Below are 16,248 nucleotides of genomic sequence, written 5' to 3'. Positions count from 1 at the left end.
GGGACACACAAATCGCGTCATGTCCCAGGCAGCTAGGATATACAATTCTGGCCACAATAAATAGAGAAATGATGTCTGAAAGTGGCAATTATACTTTGTGAGGTAACATCCTTCCTGAGTCTGCGGAAGACTTGGGAATGGTCACTTCACAATGTGGTTATGACCCATATTCATGTCACTGAATAGATCACTATTATCCTGGCTAGCCACTTGTGGTTGGAATAAATTTTTTCCATGATTTTTTTTTAAACTTAATTGAGGGTCAGTATATGTTGAGTGAATGTGGAGTGAGAGAAGACTAGCTAATCGCCATCTCCTTCCTTTCACAGGGAAGGAGTAGAAATGGAGCTCCTCTGACACCCCTGCTTGCTTAGAGCAAGCAAGACTAACTATGACTCACTCACTAAACTGAGAGTTCCTGGAGGACAGAAACTCAACCTTTCTTCTCTGTATCTATCCTCACAATTTAGAGTATGTTTGCTGAATCAATGTAACTGCACATCATTCTGCCTTTTAGTGTCTTTTCCCTAAATCTGCAAAATGGGTACCGGAGTAAGTGTTCTATTTCATGGTCTTGTGAAGCTAAAAGGAAATAATAGGTAGTAACTCTTTAAAAATTGTCATGGTAAAATATAGGTTATTTTGAGGCTTATAGCTGTTATCTCCATTGAGTAGATAAGAAAAATAAAGCTCAGAGAGGCAGAGCAAATGCTCAAGGGCCCACAGCTTATAAAAGCTGATGCTAGAAGCACACTACCTGGAACTGTCTCATATTCCAACTGACAAGTTCTCTGGGGTTTGCTGTTGTACCTAGACTTCAGATTGTACCAGCAACCACAATAGTGTTTACTGAGCCCTTTCTAAGAGTAAGGCACTGAAATAAGTTCCATCCAAGATATCATCCCAATCTTTGTGAAATTTTATGAACTTTAGCAGTCCATCCAGTGCCTCCATGATATTATAAGTTTTTTTCCTTCTCTGGCTGTCTCTGAACTTCAGGCAAACTCTATTTTAGCACCTATTGTATAATAAGTTTTACATGTGTGTTCCAGTGCCAAAAATCCTCCTCTCTCTCTCCCTGCAAAAGGAAAAGAAAGAGAAGTAAGGAAGAATGAGGAAAGGTGAGCGACGGAGAATGGATGAAAGATTTACTGGCCCATTAAGAGACTGATATATGAGTAGCTGCTATGCCAGGTATTTTCGCTAATTCCAGTAATCAATTTTGGGTTGGATTCCTTCTCTAAAGGCTGAGGCATTTTCTAATCTTGAGTTATACTAGAACATCAAAAAGTTTATTTTGCTAACATTTCTAAATTAATAGAGAGTTGTAGCAGTATGGGGACATTTTCCCCTTTCTTTGCCTATTGAAGGTGCCCAGTTTTCTTCTTTGAATAGGGTTCCATTCTTTTTTCCTTAGATTGAATGCAGCATGCTTCTCTCTCTCATCTAAATCTGCTAGTCTAACAACAGCTTGTGAAGCAAGTTACACCATTCTGAGCACTTCCCACTGGATTGATATAAGGTAGGTAATCAGCACTTAGCATCTCCAATCTAGTGGACTATCTAAATAGCTCAATCTTTTCCAGTTAACCTTTTCCATTACTGAAAAGCAACAAACAAACAAAATCTTGGCTACTGCTGATTAATATAGGCAGACTCAAAAAATTATGGCAATCTACAATCATAACAAATATTAGAACAACCATCAGGTGTGGGAACTACTGAATCCCAGACCAGAAACACATGTACCCTCAAATTAGGAAAGAGACAACTTGTACTATGAACTCAGGATCAAAATCCAACTTTTTTTTACCTCCAGAGAGGGAAGGGATTTCAAGGCTTTCCAAAGAAAATGCCCTCTTCTTACATAATCCCCTTCCCTCATCAAGGGATCACCCTGCAAAATATCTGATGCTGTGAGAATGTATAAAGAAACAGACAACTTGAAGTACTTACAGAAAGAAATGCATGTACAGCAAGACCTGGACATTACTTTTAAGGTGTGTGTACTTATGATGTGACAAAACTGGTATGGTTTTAAAATCCTGTCAGATACTTTCAGTTCTTTGCTAACACAGTTCTAAATAATCCTCTGTACTAAAAGTATGAGTCATTTGTGTTCCTGTAAATAAGTCAAACATCATATATCCACCAGAAAAATAGCAAATTTTACTCAATAAGGCTCCCAGTATGCTAGTAAAGTAGTCTTTTCTTATTGCTTCATTACAGGAAGCCTTACTTGAATGTACATTCCTAAACAAGGTGAAAGGAGAGCTGTGTGTGCTGTTTATTTATACAGATGATGTTTGCCCTAGCTACTAACCTACATTACTAAACAACTTTTCCCAAAACCAACATTTGAGAGAGCACTGTGTGAATTTGTTAAGAAAAAAGCAACATAATACAAACCTTAAACAAAGTGAAACTGGCCATTTAAAACTAACATTCCTCATTTATTCTGAGAAAAAAATATTCTCAAATTGTGAAAAATATTAATGTCAAGAATAAAAATAAGATTTAGAGGCCTATAATTTATTATTAGAAACATCATGTTTGCTAACTAAAATCTGGTTTCAAGTTGTAGTACTGATACAATTTTGGCCACTTTGAAAAATAATTTTTTTTTCTATTAATTTTTGCAAAGAAAAAACACTTTGCACAACAGAGGATACCTTACAATATAAGTCACTGCATCTCACAGCCTGTAATGCTGGTATAACAATAAAACTTAAACCACCCATTTCAAATACTACTTAAAAAATACTATCAATCCAAGACAAAGATTCTGTGCTCCTCTGGAGTTTGTTACAACAAAACCTGGCCTGTATCTGTAATTCTTTTCGTTGAAAGTGCTATGTAATAGTTTTGGATTAAGGGGGTAATCTTCCTCACTTCTTAAAGGTAGTCACTAAATTTTACTCATCCTCTAAAATCTTGCATTCAGAAACACAGTTAGTTTACTTTAATCAGTAGTTACAAATATAGATGAGTCATTTTATGTACTAAACTTTTATGTATACTTTTTTCCAGTTCTGGTACTTCCCTATATCACAAAATCAGAGAAAAATAAAACCAGTGGGTTTAGAAAAGGAGATAAAGGGTAAAGGCAATGGCATTAGCTTATTCTAAATGCTGCCAAATTTTTAAATATAATGTTCCTTGCAACATTATCTCCTTCTATAAGGTAGGATACTAGGCTTTTTTTTTTTTTTAACCATTCAACATTTTCATTGTCAACTAAAAATGTTTTGTAATCCCTCATTTTAGAAATGTCTAAGGTCTTAACTATGGAGTAAATGTATGTGATCATGGACAGTTACTTAAAGACTATTAGCTTAAAAAAAGACAAAAAATACATAGAACCCCATGCTAAAAAAAAGTCCTTTTATAGCCATTCAATTTGATTTATTCACTTAAAATTGGTTTTATAAGATTATATGCTCTTAGAAACAGAAGAGTAGCAGCATTGCATTTACCTGGTTCTTCACATTAACTGTAGCTATAGAGTAGATCCTGTAAGTGTGTAAATATAGTGGGAAAACACATATAAAGAAATAAGGGTGGACATATTTTGCTTTGGTTTCTCTAAAGCTATTCTAAGCATTACAGAAACAAATTTACACTTACCTTGGTGAAGAACTTTCATGTCATTATTGGATCCTTTCAATACCACATGTAATGTTGGATACTCAATGATCACTTTGTTCCTCAAATTGTCTAGGAGACTTTTATAAGGATCTAGTTCATAATATCTTATTAATAAAAAACAAAAACAAAAAACCAGGAAACACTCTTAATATTCAAAATTACTAATAGATAAATATGTGAGTATTTTACATTAAAAATTTTTTAAAGGTGATGACAATTCAGTGGTTACTTCCTTACAGCATAGTAAGTTTAATACCTTCTAAGAAAGGCAGGTACAAGAGTATTATTATAGAGGTTCTAAAACTAAATTTAAAAAATCAAATATTCTGACATTAGGAAAGCTCTAGAACAAGTTACCAATTTTCTTCTTCTTTTTTTGATATGGAGTCTCGTTTTGTTGCCCAGGCTGGAGTGCAGTGGCACAATCTCGGCTCACTGCAACCTCCATCTCCCAGGTTCAAGTGATTCTCCTGCCTCAGCCTCCCGAGTAGCTGGGACTATAGGTGCGTGCCACCACGCCCGGCTAATTTTTTTTGTGTTTTTAGTAGAGACAGGGTTTCACAGTGTTAGCTAGGATGGTCTCAATCTCCTGACCTCGTAATCTGCCTGCTTTGGCCTCCCAAAGTGCTGGGATTACAGGCATGAGCCACCACGACCAGCCTACAAGTTACCAATTTTCATACCAAGAAATAGTTAAAGACTTTTATATAATATTTATGTCGGCAAGGCATGGTGGCTCACACCTGTAATCCCAGCACTTTGGGAGGTCAAGGTGGGTGGATCACCTGAGGTTGGGAATTTGAGACCAGCCTGACCAACATGGAGAAACCCCATCTCTACTAAAAATACAAAAATAGCTGGGCTTGGTGGTGCATGCCTGTAATCACAGCTACTCGGGAGGCTGAGGTGGGAGAATAGCTTGAATCCAGGAGGCGGAGGTTGCAGTAAGCCGAGATCGCGCCATTGCACTCCAGCCTGGGCAAGAAGGGTGAAACTCTGCCTCAAAAAAATAAAAAAATAAAAAAATAATAATATTTATGTTGTTATTTTTCTTGAATAAAAGAATGATGAGCTAACTATTTGAATTCCTCAAATATATTTATTTTGAGCCTTAAAGACAACCAATCACCTTATGACAATTTCTAGTAACATGGCAATAAAATAACTGGTTACAAAATTGGCTTTTGTAAAAAAGTCAATTATTCAAATTATAACTGGTTTCCAGAAATTTATATTGCCATATAAAATTTAAGAAATACAGAGTTTATCATGACATAGCTGCCAAATGTGTCACAGGTAATTAGATGCTAATGGTCATTAAAGTATGAAATTCTCAAATCATTACTTTAAAAAAATAAGTTTGAGGTGACTGAAAATGCATCCCCAGAACATTCATTCTTGCTTGCTTTCTGGGGTGGGAGTGAAAGGGGTGGAATTCTAGCTAGCTCACTAGCGGGTACATATGAGAAGATGTTGGCGAGTTAATGTCATTTCTTGTTAAAGAAGAAAAAGCTGAGAACATGTCAACCAGTCTAGTGCAGAAGTTCTCCAGCATTTTTACTCATCTCTACCAATGACGGGTGATATTCACATGCAAAACACATATCTCATGAGATCCAGCCTAACGGCTGTAACTCCATCCTTTTATCTCCACTCAAAAAAGCACACTGGAACACAAGTGATCAAGAGTGAGGTTATCATTGGGATATATTTAAATTTGCTGTAATTTTAGGAGCAAATCATTCACAAACTTTGGTATTTCTTAATTAGTAAAAAATTATCTGCACCATAATCATAGCTGACTAAGACATGCAGGACACTTATTAAGAAATGTGATGTAGTGATTCCTCCATGTTCTGGGTTTGCCTCATGCAATTGTTTTCAAATCAGGAAAAATATAAAAGTGCTTAAGAAAATGCAGAGCCAAGCTTACTAAAGTTAGAGAACAACTGTAAAACCAAAACTTTACTTATGCTTCCCTGACCACACACCCCAGCCTGGAATTATTCATTTTAAAATTGCAGAATATTCTTTATGTTGAAAAGAAACTTGAAATGCAAAATACTGTTTTTCTAAACCAGCCACCTTAGTGCCCACAGATCATAGAATTCATACATTCTTTTCCCTGTGTGTAATGTAATACAGATGTGCTTACAATACTTTAAAAGTGTTTCCAGCATTCAAGGATTAAATGCTTCACATCTTTTAAACATTATTTCTCTTTGAAATAAGCAGTGTTTTTTTTTTTTTAAAGTTAGTAGCAATTATATAACAAAGAAAAATGAGATTGTATCAGATACCCAAGTATAAGATTAACTTACAAAGTAAAATATAAAATGAGGATAACTAAATTTTTCTTGGGAGGAAATAAGACCTGGACTCTCAAACAGGAACTTTTCAAGTGGCATCCTACAAGCACTTGCAATAACTTATCTTCTGTGCATTTTAGCTAAATCATAAGGCTTCTAATAGAAAGGCATTTTTCAAATAAGGGAACTTTTTTTACTTGTTTCAGTTTTTGGTAAATAATTTTCAGTGTATATTTAATGTTTTAGGTATCTTATTTCTTTTTGTAATATTAAATCTTAATTGGGTTTCTCTAGATTTCCAAAGCTGAAACCAAGAAGCAACAAAAAGAGTTCTTTGAAGGCCACATGGGAATCAGAGCCTAAAATTATTGCTGATATAAAATATGTTCCTAGCAGAGGAATGTTCAGAGGTACATAAAAATTACTATGCAACAAGTTAAACATGCTTTGGATCCTAAAACTGTAATGATTATACTTATTTGGATCCTGAAACTGTCATGATTATACTTAAAAAAACTTGGTTCCTGTTTTACATGCTAAGCAGGCACTTGCAAAGCACTAAGGATGCAAAGATTTATAAGAGGCTTGTCAACTAATAAATAATTTTAAAAATATTTTATGCAATGAAAATCTGGTATGTTGTGTGGTTTTGATTAGAATCAGTGGATTTTATTTAGTGTTTAGCCTAAAATGTTGCAAACTTCTAATCAGCAATATGCTATTGAGTGTCAGTAAGCTTCTGGGCCACAGCTTTCCAACCTGTTAAATGAAGCGTTCAGATTTCACTAAATAATCTTTTAGCTGAAATTCTGAATTTCTTAGACTTTTCTACTACAAGTGGTTACTCTTAATCTACCATTAATATTTATCAGTAATTTAAAAGTAAATTTTGTAAACTGTTCATAAAGAAAGCCTATCAGACACATATGGAGTTAACAGTTTATGGGCTTGGAATTTAGTTAAATGAAGCAATAACTTTTATTGGTTGTTTGGGTTTGGAGTTTAATGCTGAGTTAAAGTTCCGGCTCCATCATTCACTGGTCTGTGATCCTGGACAAGTTACTTAAGTTATTTAATCCTCAGTTTCCATGCTTGAAAATGGGGATAATGACAGTATCACTTCAGAGAGTTACTGTGAGGGCTAAATGATAAAACACAGAAACTGCTCACTCATTTATTTAAGCCCTAAGCACATGTGTTTGTTTTATATTTTTATTTACCAAAAATAACACTTTCCTATAGAAATTTTAGTTCAGGACAAAGTCACTGGATTTCATTAGCAGTGAACATACTGCCTTTATGTGCATTTTGCATTTTAAATGTAGCCTTACAACTTCCTGTATGACCTTCAAATCATTATTTTATTGTCACATTTACTTCCAAGAAGATAAAGGTACTTTGAATGTTTCTGTTTCCATTATCTTGAGGCAAGTTTTAAGAGCCTAGCTTTGCACTGCCTAAAACATTTAGGTTTAGCTCCTTGCAAGCCATTAAGCTACTGAATCCTAAGGGACAGCTTTATCTTTTTGAAATTTTCACAAACTCTGGTATTTCCATTAGCATAATGTCTCTGCTACCATAAGACAAACTACTTAGGTTTGGAGGAATTAAGATACTAACATTTGTCTTTTCTCTTGCCCTCTGGGACCCTTCTTAGACATTTCCTCTTGTTATTTCACTTGCTCACCCTCACAGGCTCACTGGCTGACCCTGCTCTGGGCAGCCTCATGGGGGCATTATGAGAGCAGAATGGCTCAGTGGGCCAAACAGGTGTTACAGTGACATTATATAAATAAAAGTTGTCATGATAATCAAGGGTGTGCTTTTAATCTTGACTCTGTCACTAACTTTCAGAGAAACAGGCCAAGCTCTTGAACTTATTTCTCTGTACTTTATTAGCAAATTAGCGTGCTTTTTAAAAAAAAACTCGCCATAACCCCAAAAGACAAGTTTTTAAAGAAAGGAAATCACAAACCACTTTATGTCCCATCTGATCACTGACACTCCATGGATCATCATCCCTTTCACCTGCTAAAAAATACCAAAACTAAGTTTGAATTTCTCCAAATTTAGCAATCTAGTAGCAGGCCCTAGGTCACAGTATTTTTCCACTAAAATAAGATTATTGAATTAGGTGATTGCCAAGATCCCCCTTCAGCTCTAAATTTCTACAATTTTTGATACTTAACCTATATTTTTTCACAGTTGTATTTATTTCTCAATCTAGGTTTCTAGAGTAAAAGTTCAACTAAACTATTCCAAAAAAGTTTTGATTCTTCTTTTATTTAAACTTTAAAAGGTATTATTTAAAATTTCTCCAAAATACTTCTGTGTAACAATTTTTGCAACTCATAATATTCAAGTCATACAGAAAAGGATTTTGTCAAAGTTAATCTTTTTCTCACCCGATCTCTCTTACTTTTCATATTTTAAAAATCACAGTAGTTAAATTAGTGGTTTGATGCACTTTGTTTTGGGATTTTTATATATCCACGTGAATGAGGACAATACCTGCTTGACATGGAGAGTAGATCATGAATTGTGTAGTACAGACCTATGCCTTAATTCAGAAAGCTCACCAGTTCAGAACTGCATTTGGTAAATTATCCTATTCTAACCACGATATTTAAATTATGGATGTGGTTAAATAAAATGGCCAACTATATATTTTAAAACCTGTTTTAAAGAGGGGCTTACAAGGCTCTGACTTGTTCTAGATATTATTTCTCTGAAATCTTTTCTGATTTTCGCTGGTAAATTCAATTACTTTTAAATCCACAAGACTTGAGTTCCAGTCTTATCACTGGTCCTTATGAGCTATGACTCCACAAGGAGACTCAGTTTTGCTCATCAATATAATGGTAGGAAAGATACCTACTCATGGGTTAGTTTGTAAGGACTATAATATAACAGGTGAAAATGTTTCCAAAGTGTAACTTGCTAAGCTAGCGTCAGTAATAAGATTTTATACTCCAAAAGTAATTTGGCACTCCTAGCAAGGAAATGACATACTTATCAGGAATTATATTTATGATTTATGACAGAGACAGAGACTAGTTAGTAGAAAAAGCACGAACTGAACTCTTGACAAACAGGTTTCAGTCCAAATCCTAGCCTTATAAACTGTACAAACTTAGTTTCTTTGGGTAAGTCAATTTTTCAGAGCCTAAGATTCCTAATCAGGTAAAGTAGAGAAGACATAGTACATACTTTATTAGAATTAATGCATGTGAAAATGTTATAAGCATTAGCCTGGCATTTATTCTTCAACTGATTCCTCAAATATTTACTTAGTGTCTACTATGCACAGGTAGTCTGCTAGGTAATGGAAGTTCATAGAAATAAACCTTACACTTTATGGGGGGAGGCAGACAAATAAACAGCTATTGCATTCATTGGCACAAGTATCATGATAGAAATGTAAAGTGACACTGGCTAGTAATGGTTTTTCCTTTCTATAGTTAGTACTCTTTTCAAGATCTCTTGTAAGGCAGGTCTGGTGGTAACAAACTCCCTCAACATTTGCTTATCTGAAAAGAATCTTATTTCTCCTTTGCTTAAGAAACTTAGTTTAGCTGGAAATGAAATTCCTGGTTGAAGATTTTTTTCTTTAACGATGTTGAATATAGGCCCCCAAACTCTCTGGCTTGTAAAGGGTTTCTGCTGTTAGCCTGATGAAGGTGACCCATCTCTGTAGCCACTCTGTAGGTGACCTGCCCCTTCTCTCTAGCTGCTTTTCATTTCATTCTTTCTTTCATTTTGACCTTGGAAAATCTGATGATTATGTGTCTTAGGGATGATCTTCTTGTGGAGAATATTGCAGGGGGTCTCTGAATTTCCTGAATTTGACTGTTGACCTATCTAGCAAGGATGGGGAAGTCTTCATGGACGATATCTTGAAATGTGTTTTCCAAGTTGTTTGCTTTCTCCCTGTCCCTTTCAGGGATGCCAATGATTCGTAGATTTGGCCTCTTTACATAATCCCATATTTCTCAGATTTTGTTCATTCCTTTCATTCCTTTTTCTTTATTTTTGTCTGCTTTATTTCAGAGAACCCATCTTCAATTTCTGAGATTCTTTCCTCAGCTTGGTCTAGTCTGCTGTTAATACTAGTGATTGCACTGTGAAATTCTTGAAGTGTATTTTTCAGCTTTGTCAGATCTGTTAGGTTCATTTTTATATTGGCTATTTTGTCTGTCAGCTCCTGTACTGTTTTACTGTGATTCTTAGTTTCCTTGGATTGGGGCTTGCCATTCTCCTGAATCTTGATGCATTATCTTTAGCAAACTAACGCAGGACAGAAAACCAAATACCACATGTTCTCACTTATAAGTGGGAACTAAATGATGAGAACTCATGTACACAAAGAACTAGGAACTAGGTGAAGGTGGAGGGTGGGAGGAGGGAAAGGAGCAGGAAGAATAACTACTGGGTACTAAGCTTAGTACCTCGGTGACAAAATAATCTGTACAACAAACCCTTGTGACATGATTTTACCTATATGACAAATCTGTACATGTACCCCTGAACCTAAAAGTTAAAAAAAAAAAAAAAGTAAAGCTAAGTAGATCCTCAGTAAATATTCTCTCTTGTTCTGTTGTTGTTTTGTTTTATTTTGAGACAGAGTCTCGTTCTGTCACCCAGGCTGGAGTCCAGTGGCGTGATCTCAGCTCACTGCAATCTCTGCCTCCCGGGTTCAAGTGATTCTCCTGCCTCAGCCTCTCGAGTAGCTGGGACTACAGGTGTGTTCTGCCACACCCGGCTAATGTTTGTATTTTTAGTAGAGACAGGTTTCACTATGTTGGCCAGGCTGGTCTCAAACTCCTGACCTCAGGTGATCTGCCTGCCTCAGCCTCCCAAACCTCTCTTGTTCAGCACCAACATCCAAATGTTCTTTGTTCTTGCAGGCTGCACAGGGCCTTCACTATCTAGGTACTTCAGTTCCCAACCCTAGCTAACACCTCTCCTTAATTGGTTCGTATTCTTCTTTTGCTTAATTTTATTGAGGTATAATTGACAAATAGGAATTATATATATTTAAGGTATACAATTTGATTTTTATTTTTTTTTTGTAGAGACAGGGTCTCCCTATGTTGCCCAGGCTGGTCTCAAACTCCTGGGCTCAAATGATCCTCCTGCCTCAGCCTCCCAAAGTGTTGGGATTACAACAGGTGTGAGCCACTGTGCCGGCCTCAACTTGATATTTTGATGTATGTATATGTTGTGAAATGATATCATAATCAAGCTAATTAACATATCCATCACCTTACATAGCATTTTTTTTCTTTTTTGTGATAAGAACACTTAAAATGTACCCTCTTAGCAAATTTCAAGTATACAATACAGTATTGTTAATTATTTGTTTCTTAAAATTCTTTCTCCTCCATGCACTTTTCTCCCCTCTAATTAATGTAGGGATTTTAAATCTTAATCTTTAGTCTTAATCTTGCTAACAAAACATACATTTCCTTTGAAGCTAAAAGTGAATGCAAGTGTCTCATCAGTACAGACTCTTACATCTTCAGTCTTTATCAGGATGCATATTACCTTGCAAAATACGATTAGGTTCCTCAGAGAAACTTTTGCTTAGAGTTCAATAGTCCATGAATTAACTACATTATAGAATGGTATTATTTTAGAGTTGGCAGGATCTTACAACCCAGTCTTTTTTGTCTTCCAGTTAAGTATACTGAAGCCCTGAGAAGTTAAATATCTTACTCAGGGTCTCTCAAGAAAATGCAGAGTTGGGACTATAAAGCCAATTTTGTGATTTCTTTCACTCAATTGTGTGCTTGTTCATTCATTCCTCATTTAACAAATATTTACTGAGAGTCTACCACGTTCCAGACACTGTTCTTGGCACTGGGAATACTTTTACTAGGGGTGAAAGGACAAAGACTTTCCAGGAAGAAAGTATATGTGTAAGGTAAAGATAGGAGGATAGAGCTAGGTCTACGGAACTGGGTAGACAGCGGATATGTTTAAAGTACTGAGCAGAGAATGGGTATCGGAATACACATAGAACTCAGTTTTGGTGCCTAACATTTAAATTGGCCACAAAATATTCTATAACGTAACTAGGATGGGTAAGTTTAGTAGATTAACATTATGTTAAAATATCACTTGTTTTTAGAGAAAACTCACATTTTATATTTCACATAATTCCCTTAACCAAGAATCAAAATAGAATATATTTGAAGTGAGATTATCACTATAGAAATCGTAGGCTTGCAATCTGCCAAGAATTTGACCATCACATCACTTTGGATCACTTCAAATACAGCCTCTCAAACTAACGTTCTCAGGTTCAAAGCTACTGAGACCTCAATAGTTGAGTTTATATCTGTCCGGTAAACACTCACCGAACTGTGCCAACTAGCTGAGCTTCAGCTTTACCTCTTCACTTCACTGAAAACGATTTTAAAATATTTTAAATTAAAGATCCATAAAGTTCCAAGGAAGGTAAAATAGCCTTAGTTTTTAAAATTTAAAAACATCCTCTCAGCATGGAAATAAAATCATCCAAGAGAAATAGCTCATACTTTTGCTGGTTCCTTTTCAAACAAAAAGCATTCCAAAATTATTAACTAAAACCAGCACAGGAGGAAACAACTAATAGGCTCTGTGCAAGTACAACAGGATAATATGCTCATGAACAGTAAAAATTTTTGTGATATCCATGAAATCAAAGCTTAGGTAATACTTTAACCTGGGCTTGGGTTTAAATCTAAATTCTTGGCTTTACATGAAAAATTCTGGAAGCAAAGTGAAGGCAATGGTTTGTCTTTACATCAAGAAATGATTAAGTCTGGAGTGTCCATGCAAAGATGCCCATGCCCTCCACTGGGCAACTCTTTTTTTTTTTTTGAGACGGAGTCTCGCTCTGTCGCCCAGGCTGGAGTGCAGTGGCGCAATCTCGGCTCACTGCCAAGCTCCGCCTCCCGGGTTCACGCCATTCTCCTGTCTCAGCCTCTCCGAGTAGCTGGGACTACAGGTGCCCGCCATCATGCCCGGCTAATTTTTTGTATTTTTAGTAGAGACGGGGTTTCATCGTGGTCTCGATCTCCTGACCTCATGATCCGCCCGCCTTGGCCTCCCAAAGTGCTGGGATTACAAGCGTGAGCCACCACGCCCGGCCCACTGGGCAACTTTTATGCCTTGTATTTTAAGTATCTATCTTTTGCAGTATTTATCACATATCATTCTTCCCACCTAGACTATGAGCTCTTTGAGGGCTAATCTTGTAGATGTCTATATATCCCTAGGTATTAGCACTGGGCTAGCACATGGAAGGGGCTCAATGAAAGTTAACTGAATAAATGAAAAATACAGACCTGATCAATCTTAACTGATACTTTAGGTCAGGTTCATGTATCAAAAAGCATGACCTCTGAGCAGGTACTACACTTTCTGAAGTAACTTTTAAATTATACTGGGCCCTTGTTACAATCTTGTCTCTCTCTCTCTCTCATTTCACATGTTGAGAATCGAAGCCCCCAACTGTTTACATGATATACAGATATCATGTAAATCAATAAAAAAACCCTTTAGAGCAGGGATCGGCAAACTACAGCCAGGAAGCCAAATCCAGCCCACTATCTGTTTTTGTAAATAAAATTTTACTGGATCATATTCTAGTCATGTCCATTCATTTAAGTGGTCTATAGTTGCTTATGTGCTACAATGGTAGAATTGACTAATTATGACTAAATGGCCCACAAAGCTGGAAAATATTTACTATCTGGCCATTTATAGGAAAAGTTGCCCAAGCCCTGCTTAAGGGTACTAACGTGGCATCAATACCTAGCATACAGCAGGCATACATATATATATATATACATATTTTAATGAATTAGCACACTTATTTAAAAATTAAGACTGAACACTTACTGTGGAAAAGTCACTAACACAACTCTGCAGGAAATATAAAAATGAAGATGCCTATGGCAACCACTGTCTTCAAAAGAGAGTTAATCATCATGTGATTTAAGTTATAAGTCAAATTTATAGAAACCTATGAGAAATGCAAAACACTTTTAAGGTTCTAAAGATACGGAAATTATATCCAGTTTGGGGGAAGGAAATGAACTCTGTTGCAGACACTGGTAACTAATAGTCTACCTAAAAGGAATGGAGAAGAAAGGACAAATGGAAGACGCATTGTGGATGTCAATTATGCAAGGTAAGGTGGCAAGGTAGAAGTCAAGAAGTAGTTGAAGATGCTGAGCTGCAAGGTCTTACGCCTGGCTTACTAGAACAACAGTACCAGTAATAGAAAATGTGTACAAACATTTGTTGACTGCTTACTCGATACCAGGAACAGTCAGTCCGTTAAATTTGAAACACAGACATCAGGAAGAAATAGATGCAGTGTAATGAAATCTAGACATGTTGAGCTTAAGATTTAATGAGATGTGTAAATGAAGATAGCTGGAAACCAAGATTTGGAGGTTGGGAGAAAGGTTAAAACTGTATCTAGATTTGGGAGTAATTTCTACAGAAATAAGTTGACAATACCTTAAGTTCCTGAAATCTCATATTCTTCCAATATCCAATTAGGTCAAAAGAAATGTTAACAAACACGACTGGTTATCTGCTCCCTTGTGTTTAGTGATGAGTGGCCTGTTGGGAATGTATAGCTAATATTACATTTGAAGTATATCCCAGAAGTATAAGAAATTATACGGCTGATGCATGCCTAGAGCCTCAGCTATGCAGGAGGCTGAAGCAGGAAGATTCAGGAGTTCAAGGCTGCAGTGAGGCTATGCTTGTGCTACTGCATTCTAGCCTGGGCAACAGAGTAAGACCCTGTCTCTTAAAAAAAATTTTTTTTTTTTTCAAAATGAATTTGGTTAGCAGAAGCTGTTAAACAAATAAACAAAAAAAAGTAATATATGATACAGTTAACTACTACCAGACATGTGGAACTTAAACACCTTTTACATTCATTGAATCATTTCAGCATGATGTTCTAGTTGAAACTCAAAATACTTGAATAATACACAGGAGAGATTTTCTGGGTGCCAGGCACTGTATTAAGTAGCTGACAAGTATTAACTCAAATTAATCTTTACAACGATGCAGTATCATTTCTGTTCTGATTCCCACTTTTAGATGGGAAAACAGGCTTAGTAACTTTCCAAGGTATGTATCAAATTAAAAACACAATTTTTACTTTATAGCAAATCTCTGATGTACATTTTTGCGTAAGAGCAAAAAGGTTATTCTGGAAGTTCTCATGATTTGGGTTAGGCTTAGGAAGCAGTGACAATAAACTTTTATTTATTATAATAAAGGTACTATTTGTAATGGTGAAACTTTCGGTCTAAAAAGTCTAGTCTAGAACCTCATAAAGTAAAGTAAGGTCTACACACCACAGATTATGTATTCTGGAAGGATAATATTACTATTTTTTACTAGCATACAATTTCACTCTGAAGATATCCTAATAATTAGTAGAGTAAGGTCATTCTTTTTGAAAGTAGTGTTCCTGAAAATGATGCCACCTCTACATGAAACTCAACATGCTCTTAGCCTCTCCAGACCTTACTTTTTCATCTCTCTGTAAACAGCAATCATGCCAGAAACCGCAGTCACCTTTGATTCCTATTTATTGCTCCCTATAGCCAACTTGATCACCAAGTCTTACTGTTTTTTTTTTTTTTTTGCTAGATTTTTACAGTTTTCTACTGCCAATGAGAAGATCCAAACAGCGTTAGTATTGGGTCTTGAACTAACTCTTCAACCTTAACTTTTTAAAAACAGTTTTAAAAATACTGCTCTGCATACATCTATACACTCCAACCTCCTCAAATCACTTACTTGCCTTATTTACGACATACCACACGCTTGCACTTCTTAAGGCCCTCTGTACCCTCCCCTAGTCATAGGCCATTCACCTTTAATAAAAATCAAACATCACTTCCACAACAAAGCCTTCTGATGACATGAGGATACCTGCTACCTTCCACATCGCTTTTAAGACTTAGACATAGGTGTCTTATGATGTATACAATTGTCTGTTTTCCCTACTACAACAGAACTGTATTTTATTCATTCTTGTATAAACCCCAATTTTTATTTATATGCCTAGAAGATTAAATGTACTTAATGGGTTTTTTTGAATAAATTTGGAAAGAATCATCCTATAACTGCTTAAATCACAAAAAGAAACCCATAAAGATTTACAAGTATCAAAGCAGCAAAGTAAACGGAAAAAACAAAATGTATCTAAATTTCTTTCTGGTAAATAGTTCCATAAAATAAAAGTAAAATCTAGGCTTAATATTTA

General features: G+C 35.8%; 1 protein-coding gene across 4 annotated transcripts in view; it reads right to left on the bottom strand.

Annotated features, from left to right (window-relative positions):
• ZNHIT6 (zinc finger HIT-type containing 6) overlaps positions 1 to 16,248 on the bottom strand; it is a 116,516-nt gene that overhangs the window by 67,364 nt on the left and 32,904 nt on the right. For 3 of the 4 annotated variants that reach the window (XR_009213696.1, XR_009213695.1, XM_032155465.2), the window contains exon 9: positions 3,628 to 3,752. The exons of the other annotated variant lie outside the window; for it this stretch is intronic. Coding sequence is in view for 1 of the 3 variants with exons in the window: in XM_032155465.2 (XP_032011356.1) it covers positions 3,628 to 3,752 (125 nt within the window). In the remaining 2 variants the exon portion in view is untranslated. The remainder of the gene's footprint in view (positions 1 to 3,627; positions 3,753 to 16,248) is intronic. 4 annotated transcript variants of the gene reach the window in all.

This window comes from Hylobates moloch, unplaced genomic scaffold, assembly GCF_009828535.3.
Source record: "Hylobates moloch isolate HMO894 unplaced genomic scaffold, HMol_V3 SCAFFOLD_5, whole genome shotgun sequence".
NCBI lineage: Eukaryota > Metazoa > Chordata > Mammalia > Primates > Hylobatidae > Hylobates > Hylobates moloch.
This window is presented reverse-complemented; position numbering and strand designations above follow the sequence as displayed.